At 48.5% G+C, this 12,462-nt stretch overlaps 1 protein-coding gene across 2 annotated transcripts in view; it reads left to right on the top strand.

The window, feature by feature from the left end:
* Positions 1-12,462, top strand: part of GRID1 (glutamate ionotropic receptor delta type subunit 1) — a 539,165-nt gene that overhangs the window by 519,821 nt on the left and 6,882 nt on the right. Inside the window, exons 12-14 of one of the 2 annotated variants that reach the window (XM_039222328.1) lie at positions 1,564-1,730; positions 8,235-8,475; positions 8,737-8,827. In XM_039222328.1, coding sequence (XP_039078259.1) covers positions 1,564-1,730; positions 8,235-8,475; positions 8,737-8,826 — 498 coding nt within the window. In that variant the 3' untranslated portion in view covers position 8,827. The remainder of the gene's footprint in view (positions 1-1,563; positions 1,731-8,234; positions 8,476-8,736; positions 8,828-12,462) is intronic. The other variant, XM_039222327.1, reaches the window with a different exon arrangement.

Below are 12,462 nucleotides of genomic sequence, written 5' to 3'. Positions count from 1 at the left end.
CCAGCAGGAAAAAATTTCAAAGACTGTTATCTTCCCATGTGGAGGGAAAGAGATGAGTGTAATTTTGCAACCTGGGTCAAAGTCCTTTAGGGACTTATGAAATTGGCTTGGCCAAGGAATGCAGCTTTGATGTAATATTTGGATTGCTCCCTGAGGTGCAAGTCCATGTGTGGCACAGGAGCGTGTGTCATTTCTTACAAGGTCTTTGGGCAACATTGTTGAATGGCCAGGAGCAGCCTCTTCATGCCGAGGGGTGCCATGGTCTGCTCACAAATCCTTTTGATGAAAACCTTCTGAAGAGAAAATGAGCCATTTTGACCCACGGGCACTTTGAGTCCTAACAGAAGTAAAATCTTGACTACCTTCATCTAAGTAACAATAGCACTCTTTGGAAAGTCTCAGTGGACATGAAGACTCACCTGAAGCAAGAGATTAGCACAATGCCCAGGACAATGCCTCAAAGCTTGTAGCAGGCCAGCTTGATCTCTTGTCTGTGATCTTTTACCCCTGCCACCAAGGCCAGGCTGAGGCCTTCTGGCACCTGGTGTGAGTTGTGGTGGGAGGGAAGATGTGGCAAAGAGGCAACTGTGTGCTCACTATAGAATAAAAACCAGGCACTTGGCTACATTAAGAACATTATGCTCTATTTTAAGCCGGCCAAGTGACAGTGTCTAGTTTGCATCTCCTTCCAAAAAGCAGAGCAGCTCACATTTCTTTTGAGTGCTCAAATTCCAGGCAAAGTCAGAGTTAAGGCTCATGATAGAACTGAAGGTCTGCTGTGGATGGGTGTGATGAAGTGGGACTTCAGTGTGGCCACAGGCAAATTCCTAATGGAATAATCTGCAACCACTGCATTAATATAGAAACGTCCTGTGTGTGTGCATGTGTGTGTGTGTGTGTGCACTCTTGCTTGTGTGCCTGTGGATCTGCATATTTATATATGTGCTTGTGCATGTGTGTATGCATGGGGACACTCATGTGTGGGCAGCGGAAGGCACATGGCAGAAACACAGCCTGGCACCATCAAAATCAGGACCCTGACCTTATGGGTTCTTCCCTATGCATAGAAAGTTCAAGTTCATGACTTAGATATTAAGCCATGGCCATTCAGGGGTGTTCAATCTAGGGCCATCTTCCATGTTCACCGTAAGCAGGGCTCAGCCAGTTTCTAAGTAGAAATACTAAATGGGTACTATTACACTCCTCCTAAATCTCTGATCAGAAAATCTCAATTCCCTGGGTCAGACTTCCTGCATTTTCCAAGGTACGCTTGCTAATCTATAAAATAGGTCCCTGCCATTGCAAGCAGGTGGCTAGCCTTAGAGCCCACCTACCACTTACCTTTCCCACTTTTCTGTGTGACGTGTGCTGTCCTGGAGCATACTGGAGATAGCATCACAGCCTTTTGTGTCTAAACATGATGAACGACAAGCCAGTGGCTTGCTGTGCTGGCTGACAGACAGGGCGCCACCTTGACGGGTCCAGCAAATCCCATGACTGAGCTACTCAGTGCTCAAAACTGATACAGGCCTACCTGACTCCATGGTGATTTTGGTCTTTCAGGCAAAGAAGGGGAACTACGCCTTTTTGTGGGATGTGGCAGTGGTGGAGTACGCAGCCCTAACAGATGACGACTGCTCTGTGACTGTCATTGGCAACAGCGTCAGCAGCAAGGGCTACGGGATCGCCCTGCAGCACGGCAGCCCCTACAGGGACCTTTTCTCCCAGAGGTAGGCACCATCAGCCAAGGGGGGCTTGGAGGATAATATTCTCTTAGGAGACAAGAGCCAACACAAACTTGGTTCTTCCTCACGTGACCTCAGCCCCGATTGTGTACCAGCACATGCTCCTCCCTCCACCCCAACTAGCCCTGTGCCAGCCAGGAATGAAGAAGAGGAAGTATACGGTTCCTTCTCATGAAGGTGCATAGTCCTGGTGGGAACTGTGATGCGGGCAGGCAATGCCAGCACAGCGCAGTAAGTGCAATGGAGAGGATAGTCTAGAGGTGGAGAAGGGCAGAGGAAAGCAGCTGATCAGAACCAGGAGGCCAGGGAGGGCACCTAAGTGCCTAAAGAATGAGTAGAAAGTAGCCCTACTTTAAAATTAAGTGAATAATTAATTAGATCTAATAAGAGCCCAATAATTACTTATTATTATAAGTTTTAGGAACTTCTAAAATTGGCTGTCAGTGGGCAGAGTCAGTGTGGGAAGGGTCAATGTGGTTTTGAAAAAAAATGTGGTCAGAGAAGCAGGTTGACTCCATATCCATGTGCACATGGGCTGAGGGGGCAGCTGCTATCTGCTGGGACAGGCAAGGGACCTGCCTCCTCCTCACCCTCCCCTGATCAGCCTCCTGGTAAATAATACTAGCAAATGGTAGGTGGGGGTGGGGGTAAGTGGGGAGGAGGGCTTTATAGACCTGGGTATTTATATTCAAGCCTAAGCAAAGGCACATGGGTACCCTCCACCAGAAATGAAACATTGTGCCTAGTTTGTGTTGGCTTATCAAGCTTCCCATGTAATTTGCCAGTGGGAGTCCATCCCTTCTTGGGTCTGATCTTCTCTAGACTCTTGGGCATGATCAAGTTTCCAAGTGCTCAGTCTGGAACACCAGGCCAGCTTCCTTGTGAAAAATAGTCTGTCATCAATACCTTGCTTTTTCGGTCAGAAAAACTTATCTTAGTCTTTGACTAGGGGTCTTGGCCTGACCAGACAAGGTGGAAGTGAGGAGCATTGGTAAGCTCAGTGGCCTAAGCTGTTCCTAAGCACATCTGTATCTTGGGCCCATCACTCGCACATGTCTCTGAGGTCACATCCTGGTGAGTGAAGAGGGCAGGACTAAGGAGCGTAGAGAGGAATCCCAAAGGACAGGCTCTGTCTTGGTCCATCAAAATCCAAAATGGCAGAATTGTTCCAAGTGAAAAAGCTGGTAACCAGGCGTAGGTGCAACACCAGTTGACTGGTAAACACAGGCATCCTAGCACTGAGGTTAATCCATCTGAAGGGGCAAGAGCTGTTAGAGGTCATTCATTTAACATCCTGAAGCTCAGAGAGGGTCACTCATCCAGCTCCCGGCAGAGTTGGGAGGAGAACGTAAGTCCTACGCTCATGTTACTGTCAGATCTCCAGTCCCCACTGCCTTCCTTCTCCTACCTTCAAGATGTGGGTTGGGCTTTTGTGATCATGAGTACCTGAGCCTAAACCCCATCAGGAAAAAGCTGAGGACGGTGCCCTACAACCCATCCGTTCAGTGGCTCCTTTGCAAAACTGGGAAAAGAGATAGAACTAAATATGATAAATAAGGCTTCTGGGTTTTCTCTAGAACTTAATCAGGTGTACATTCTGTGCCTCCCTTTGCTTCCTGGAGCAGAGATATGAGAAGGGAGAAGGAGGAGTAGAAATTTATCAATTGCTCAGATTAAAGATATGAAGAAAGAATGGCTTCTCACCAGAATGTGTATTACGTTGATGTTCTTTTTTTTTTTTTTTAATTTTTTTAATGTTTATTTATTTTTGAGAGAGAGAAACAGAGTGTGAATGAGGGAGGTGCAGAGAGAGAGAAAGACACAAAATCCGAAGCAGGCTCCAGGCTCTGGGCTATCAGCACAGGGCTAGATGCAGGGCTCCAACCCACAAACAACTAGATCATGGCCTGAGCCAAAGTCCGATGTTTAACTAATTGAGTCACCCAGGTGCCCCTACATTTGTGTTCTTAAGGTTTACTCCAGTTGATTTTCTGAGACAAGAGGCTCAGGGCATTCCATAGACCATCAACCTGTGAGCACCTTTCTGGAACAGATGGTAAGGTAGCTGGGGGGCCAATGCAGCAGCAGCACCAAGATGGTGCTCACAGAAGCACAGGGTACCCAGTGAGGGGAAGCTTAGGGTCCCTGTATGTATGACCTGCCCAGGGATCTCCCAAAAGTCTGCTAACGTGAATTACTGGAGAGAGGAGAGAGCTTGCTTCCTGGCTGGGTTGTTCAGTAAGTCAGGGCAGCAGAAGGCTGAAACCAGGAGGGAACCTAAGGATTTTCAACCTTGCTCCCTTCTAATATTATAAGGCTTGCTGGGTGCAGAAGTAATTCGATGTCCTTTGTGTGGCCCTTGAGGGTAGCGGATGAGGACCAGTGTGTGGGTGCAGGGTCCCAAAATTCAGGCTTGCTCTGGAACAGACCTGTGCATTATCTATCGATGTACTGACCGTGGGGTTCTATTCAAAATTTCTGACTCTGTGGGCTGCTCCCCCAAACCCAGGAGTGACCATTAAAAAATTTGTGGCTAGTCCAGTCTCCTGGTTATTCTGGCAAGAAGTGATTTATTACTCTTGGCTTTCATTAGAAGTCCATGTGCTCTATGACTGTAAGTGAATGTCCCCAGTGGGCTATGCTGCCCTCCAGATTATCATCACCTACCTCTATGTCGCATCTCCGCTCTTTTGGGCTGGAAGCATCTCCGCTCCCCTGCCTGGGCAGATGGGTATCTCTTAGAAGGAACACTCAGACCTCAGGTTGTCAGTGTACTGCTGCCAGTGGTTCTTGAAGAGGCTCCCCATTGTATGGTGCCTATAGAACCGTGAGCTGCCTCTAGTTGGGGTGTGCCTGAGAGGAGAGAGGGGGCAGATCAAGGAAGCAAGGCTCTATGGCATTTACAGAAAAAAAAAAGGTCTTATATAAATCACAGATCCCAGTCTTATCTGGAGCTGCTGTAACTTTCTTTCCCTTATTCCTGGGAACTAAGCGGTTTCCTTGAATATGGGTACACACCCTTGCTTCGGCAGAGGACAAGATCTATAGGCTACACCTTCTACATGTGTATGGCAGGGGTTAAGTGCTGTAGCCTGTTTGTGGACCATGGCATGCAGGGCCGGCATTCAATAAATGTTTAACAACTTAATAGCCATTTATAGAGCACCTACTGTGTAGCAGGTTCCCCAACTATTGACCAGAGGAAAGCACCTGCAATTATATCTGTCTGGAAAATAGAACAACTGGCTTCCAGAAGTGGCTATTATCGCTCCGGCTTACTCAGAAGCAGGAGTACAGATTATTATAGTGTGCATTAGTTTAGCCTCGTTCTAAGACTCATTTTGTGCCCATGACTTGTTTTATCTTTCCTCTGTTGCTTACATATTTAAATTTTCCTTTTGATTTGTTTGTTTTTACTTTATTCTATGTTTCCCTATAAATTGCCTTACATCCTTCCTGGAATAATATTGGACATAAAAATGCATACAATTAAAAGGAGCTGGAAGAAGAGAGGCATCGGCAAAACTAAGTAGCCTGCCTGATGTCGCAGTCAGTGAGCAGAGATGTAAAAATCAGACCTTACAGCTGTGCTCTGGCCAGAGTTTCATGGTCCCGTAGACCAGAGCCTAACTCTCAGAGAGCCGCCAACTGCACTTAGCAGCCTGATGTTCTGGAAAGAGCATGGCCTCCCGGGTCAGCATGCCCCAGCTCTGAAGAGTAATTTTGCCACTTTCTAATTGCAACCGTGAACAAGTCATCTAGGTGCCGAGCCTCAGGTCTTCAAGATGTAAAACCAATTCACTAAGAACTACTTTGCAGGCTGCTAGGGGGAATTACAACAATGGGAAATGATCGGTCCCTACTATGTTCTCTAGAAAAGGCGGTGCATGTCAGTACCGGACTGGATAGGGTTGCTGGTCAGCATGGCCATCAGACTGTGCAAATTTAACCAGCTTTTTTTGGAGCTTTTATTACTTGCCATGTCTTGAGCTGAGTGGTGCCCATGTGTCCCCTTTCCATTTTGTCACAATCATGTTGTGGTAGGAGTTGTTATGATCTCAGATTTTAGTAACAAGAGCACTGAAGTTGAGAGGTTGCATACCATGGCTACTGTGATGGCACGGTCCGGGTTTGCATGATGTCCATCAGAGCAGAATCGTGCTGGAGACAAAGCTCTGCTGTCTCTCTTTGGTCAGCCAGTCATCTACGCATGAGTCTTCTCAAAGCTGTGAGATCCTGCATTTCCAGCCCTGGGGTTCCTATAATGGCAGGAGGCCCAGATTACTCAGACCTGCCACCATAGACTTCAATAGTGGTCTTTCAGCATGATCCTCTGGCCAGCTTCTCTAACATGTCCAGAGCCACACATAGGTAGTGGGACAATGAAGCTGCCCAGGTGATCATGGGAGGTACCATGTGCCACTGTGGTGCTCAGTGGCATACCGAGCACAAGCCCAAGGCATACAGGTGCACATGTCAGTTATGCATTTATCTCAAAGACCAAGTCCCTACAGGCACAGCAGCATATTAAGTCTTCTGTGCTGACTCTGACTTGTGTCCTTGGCACTTAATAGACATTATCTCACCATGGCCATTTTAGTTTAGATTAGTTTTCATGATTCAATTAATATATTCATACACATATTGATGCAACCAACATTCATCAATGGCCCAAGTTGTGCCACCACTGTGCTTGCTCAGGAGAAACCATGGCATGTAACACATAGCCTGTCCTGAAGGATCTACTCACCTTCGTGGGTCCATCTTGCAAAGATGAGCCAGCCAAGATTAACAGGGGCCAGTCACTTGTTCTGTGATACTCAGCTGAGACCTGGTGCCTCCATTCCCTGCTTCTTGCACTGAGCCAAGCTATTCACAGCCCATGAAAGGCCATGCTATGCTGGGTCCATGATGGTGACAGGTCAGAGGACCCCCTCTGGGCTGTCACCTTCCCTCTCCAACAGCCATAACCCATGCATGGCCATAGATCTCAGCCTCAGCTTGTGGTCACAGCTGGCCTGCAGTGTAGGTCTAGGGCAGAGATTGCTCAACTGGACAGTTGGAAGTGAGCTTCTCTTGACTGTACAGCACCACTATTCTTGAACCGTGCACACCCAAAAGGCTCAGGGAGGTCACAGAAGGTGTTATCACCTGGATATATCACCATGGACCAGGCTGAAAGAGTCCCTCTCCCCAGATGGAAAAGCTTGGGTATGAGGATCCCGGGGACTTCCAGATACTATTCGCTCACTGCTCAGACCACTGGCTTACAGAGGGAGTCCATAAAATACCACAGTAAAGGAAAGCCACCATCCAGACACCTATATAGGGAATACAGGAGCCCAGGGATTTGTCCCATCTTGGCGATCAGGATGGAATCCAGCCTTCCTCTCACACCTTCTCAGAGCCCACATTCTTGACTCACTCCCGCTGCTTTAGCTTCGTTTCCCACGATCTTCCTCCTCACTCTCCACTCTCCAGCCTCAGTGGCCACAATGTAGCATCTCAGATATGCTGAGCACTTAGCCTAGACAAGACTTTCAAGCATGGCTGTAGGCTTTCCTTCTCATTGAATGCCATCCCTGCCAACCACAAAGTGAATTTGGCAGGATATTTCACCTCTCTGTGCCTCCGTTTCCTTCTGTATAAAAATAAGAGAATGGAAGGAACTATATCAAAGGGTTGACATGAGAATTAAACACTATCTGTCAAGCACTTAGGATATATCCTGGCATGTAGATTATGTCAGACAAGTGTGAGCTATTCGATGACTAACCTTCCTTCAGGTGCTGCTCAGCTGTCACTTCCTTGATGAGGTCCTCCCTGTAACCCTCCTGGGCTGGACACTCCCCCACCCAGTGCACCATTTCTTAGCATCTGTACTTTCATGTCATGGTATTGATCATAGCTTCGGTGTTCACATTGATTGCTCTGATTGTTTCAAGGTCCATGTTTGTGTCTCTGGACCGCTCCCTCAGCAGTGTTGAACATCATACATAACACAAGGCAGATACTGCTCAAATTGAATGAATGAATGAATGAATGAGTGATTTGGGGAATCCTGGTGGGAGAAACTTATAATGTATTGAAGTTTTAAAGAAAGCATTTTTTAACTCCACAGTCTTGAGTGTTGCCTCGTCTAGTTCTGTATTTTCCTATTTTATCCCCAGAGCTTGCTCCCTATTTCATGTGAAGGGTCCTTATGTGCTCTGTTATTGAACTTTATCCATGGGTGGTGACACAGGGTAGGAGGGGGCATCAAGGCCTTTAAGGAGGAGAGAGGCAAAATCTCTCTCCTTCCCAAAATGTGGGTTTTGGGAAGAGCACTCCGCCTCAGAGGGATTGGGGAAGGAAAAGTTGGGGCAGAAGAAGAGCTACCATGGTTCAGCATGGTCTATGGAGGGGCCAGCACGGTGGGGAAAAACCAAGGCCCCCATGACCACACTGATGAAGCTAGTGGCTGTGGCTCATGTGGATTGTATCTTGCAGGATCCTGGAGTTGCAGGACACTGGGGACCTGGACGTGCTCAAGCAGAAGTGGTGGCCGCATATGGGCCGCTGTGACCTCACCAGCCACGCCAGTGCCCAGGCTGACGGCAAATCGCTCAAGCTGCACAGCTTCGCTGGGGTCTTCTGCATCTTGGCCATCGGCCTCCTCCTTGCCTGCCTGGTGGCCGCCCTGGAGTTGTGGTGGAACAGCAACCGGTGCCACCAGGAGACCCCCAAAGAGGTCCGTGCCCTGAGTCCTGCTTCTCCTTTCTGCATCCTAGAGGCAGGAGAGTCCCACTGGGCCACTTGGCGGGTGGTTTTCTTCCAATCAGTATTTACCGAAGTCACTTGTCTGGAGACGGTAGTGGTTTATTTGGGGGGGATGGTGTCCTTGTTTTATTTTTATTTTAAAGCAAGAGAACAAATGTAGGGGATGTTTTTATGCTTGAACAAAATGCCAAGGCACCAGCCATGGCCACTAAAGTCCTGTATTTATCTATAGAGCGGGTACAGCATGAGCAGCGCCAGAGAGCCCTTCCCCACCCTGCCCCGCCCATGTGCCTCCACCCTGACCTGGAGAGACCAACTGTAGGGTAAGAGAGGAGACCTCATTCCTTCTCGGTTCTCTTTGCCTTCACATCAAGGGCCACAGGGCTCTGCTCTTCCAGCATGCAAGTAGGGACTGGCCCTTGCCCCTCCTATCGCCCCTTCTTCCCTTCCCTTCCTCCTCCTTACAGAGCCCAGCCTTCCCATGTCCCTCCAGGAATACCCAGCGCAGGGAACATTGCGGCTCTGTCCAGACTTCAAGTTCTGGCACAAAGCCCTCTTAATGTGTGCCAACCACAAGGTGATTCTTTCCACAACACTTCCTTCCATTGGGGTTTTATTCTTCTTCGTGTCTAGTTTTTTTATGCAAAGCCTCCACCAAGGCACCCTGGAGCCAGTTCCCCTAAGGGAGGGTGGCAAGGAGTGCCATTTAGGGATGGTATGTGCCAGTGGAAACCTACACACAGGCAGGGAAGCATAAGCCGAGCCACTCCATTGTGGGGTGCCACTGTGTGCTGCCTGCACCTCAGCTTCTTCTGAATTATAATCAACAGATTATGTTGATACAAACAGGTATAAATTTCAAACAAGATGCAGCAAAGTAACCAGCGCCAAATCCAAAGAGGCAGTGTCACCATGGCCACCATCTCTGCAGCGTGGAGAGACTGGTTGGCCACACCCCATATCAGTCTGAAATGGAGCTCCTGGCAAGGGGGAGAGGGTGAGGACAGACTTTCCATTCATACCAGGCAGCGAGCTCTCTGTCATCACACTTAGTTTTTGCTGGAAGGATCTTGCCATTTGATTCAGCATATTGGAAATGTTCTGGGGACATCCATCTTCCTCATCTGCCTTCTGTGTTCTTCCCTGCAAGGAAGTGCAAAGCTTGGGTCTCCCATGGCGTCAGTGCTTCTCCTGCCACCCCTCATCCACAGGAAAGAAGGAAGAATGAGACCTAAGGGAAAACCACTGAAAGAAACAGTTAATGGTTCTGCTTAAACTTCTTTTGCTAATGGGATTATGTGTGTGTGTGTGTGTGTGTGTGTGTGTGTGTGTGTGTGTGTGTGTGAAGAAGTCTTTGGGAGGGACGTTGAATTATTCTTATGAGTAGTTTTAAGGAAAGGCTGCATATATGTCCCCTTACCAGCCTGTTTCTCACCACCCAAGTCTATATGTACAGAAGCATCGGCCTGTACCCAGGGTAGGGTGGCCCTAGAGCCTTCCCCACCGGGACAGGGGAGGACCAGATCCCATTGCATTCTCCATGTTGTTTGGTTTGGGTTTGTTTTTTTTTTTTCCAAACCCAGTCAGCCACAGCCTGATTCCTCTGTGCATATGCCCTTGGGTCAGGGGAGCAGGAGAGGCCCTCTGGGTGGGGAGCATCTCACTGTCATGGAAGTGCTGACGTGGGATGGCGTGGACACAGGCAGAGCTCTCCAGATGTCCCTTGTGAACCAGATGCAGAGAGAGGCCATTCTTCTTCTGGCAAGACATTCTCATCTGCTTCTAGTCATCATGTCCCTCCACATCTGCTAGTTTAGTGTTTAGTGACAATCCTAGCCTGAGAAGCCCAGAGTGAATGATTACAGTGTGCCTGCGTGTCTGTGTGTGTGTGTGTGTGTGTGTGTGTGAGAGAGAGAGAGAGAGAGAAAGGGAGAGAGAGAGAAAGGGAGAGAGAGAGAAAGGGAGAGAGAGAGAAAGAGAGAGAGAGAGACGAAAGGAGAGTTGGGAGGATTGATTGTTGGAAAGACCAGGAGACCAAGAAATGACCCAGTTCTGAGGAACAGCTCTCTTCTTGCCAGTAAAGCATCCTGTCTTCTCTTTTGGCTTTTGCATAAGCCTCAGGTCTCAGGCATAAGAGAGGATGAAATACATTGGTCCTGCCTAGGAAATGTGGAAATTTCTGCACCTGCCCCCATCCTGCTTCCAGATAGGAATGAGGACCAGTGAAAAGACAGGTTGCAAAAGCATAATAGCTGCCTTTCTTTCAGCCCCTCCTAGAGGGTTACTAAGGGTTGCATGATAGAAGAAGGAAATATTCCCCATCTTTTCCCTGTTTTTGTGGGTTTCTGATTTTCAAATGAAATTTCTCCCCCTCTCCTCTTCCTTTCATAAATATGTCTTTGGCGGCACAGTCCATGTTCCCAGGGGGCTTACCTCTGCAGGGGAAGATGTGGCAGAGAGGTTGACCAAAGCAGTCTCCATTCATCAGGGCCCTTCACAAGTGAGCAGAGGGTACCATGGATGCACTGAGGGGCACCCAGCCCAGCCTGGGCATGGTGGGGGGAGGTCATAGGGTGCAAGGGTACCTGTTGGTGAAGAGTTCATCAGTCTTGGAGAACTCAGTGTTGAAGAGTTGGTACAGATCCTAGAGCTGGAGGTGAGATTGGAAGTTGCCCATGGGGCAGGGTGAACAACACAGAGGTAAATAGTCATCTCACCTCCTGGAGCTGTGGGGGCTGGAGTGTCGGCATCAGCAAGGGGATGTGAGTGGAAGAGGCTGAACCAGGGGGCAGGACTTGCTCCGAGGGAACCAGGCCAAGTGGTTGAGACTTCATCATTCAGGGAATGGGAACCAGGAAGGGGTTGAAACAACAGGATATCAGAAGCATATCTTTCAAACCTTCCACAAATAATAACGGTATTTAATCCAGAACCACTTAGTGTTGCTGGTTGGCTGTGTTTTATAGAGCAGCATTCTCAATTAGGTGAGAGTGTCTGGTTTATCTTAGAATGCTTCATTTTGGAACATTGGCTGTATTTCTTAAGAGCCAGAAGCCTGTCTTTGGGTGTAGTTCTAGTTGTGTTTAATGGCTTGTGCTGAGATGTCTTCAGACTTCAGACACCTACTTGAGGAAGAGTAGTAATGTGCGTTCAACCCCTTAATATTCATGCGGATTTGAGCTCATATTTTTTCTAAGGAATCAGACTATTATGTAGTTACCCAATGCAGGTGAGTGCAGCAGGCAGGCCCTGTGGTTGCAGTAAAGAGCCACCCTCTAGATTTATGGGGGAAGTAGAGCCATTGCTCTAAGAATAAAATATTCATGAAATAAAGATGAGAACCGCACAAATGGGAGATGACATGAAGAGTGAGGGATGAATCATCTGTCACTGGGCTGGGAGCTTGGAATGTTTGTGCTTCCTGCCTTGCCTGCCCTCCCCACCCTTTCCCTGCTTCCTTCGCAGACAGGAGCTGACAGGGGCCAGGGTGGCCAGGCAGCAGTGGCAGAGTAGCACCCAGCGGGCCAGCCGCTGTCTGCATGGCCCGGCAGCACACGCCTGCTCTCCATGGAAGATCTGTGGTGGGAGACATCCCCTTTGGCTCTGCAACCTTCTCTGCCTTCACTCCTCTGATGCTTCTTCAACTCTATATAGAGACTTTCTCTCCTGTACCTTTCCCCTCTTCCTTTAGGCCAGCCTCATAGTGTTGCCCTGAGGCTCAACGAAGGAAGGCGTGGAAAGTGCCATAAACAGCACCTGTCCATGGGACGTGCTTGGTGAATGGCGGTCAAGGCGCTATTCCTTCCCAAGGACTTTGTGATGGGCAGTATGGGGTGTGGGGAGGACAAGTCACATCTTAGGGCACCTTCCCTGTGCCAGGAAGATTACACGTTATCTTCTTAACTCCCTAATTGTCTTTGAGTGCATTGGTGGATGGCATCCTTGGCCCTGGAAAAAT

This window comes from Hyaena hyaena, unplaced genomic scaffold (genome assembly GCF_003009895.1).
Source record: "Hyaena hyaena isolate Hyena2069 unplaced genomic scaffold, ASM300989v1 scaffold_1100, whole genome shotgun sequence".
Lineage (NCBI taxonomy): Eukaryota > Metazoa > Chordata > Mammalia > Carnivora > Hyaenidae > Hyaena > Hyaena hyaena.
This window is presented reverse-complemented; position numbering and strand designations above follow the sequence as displayed.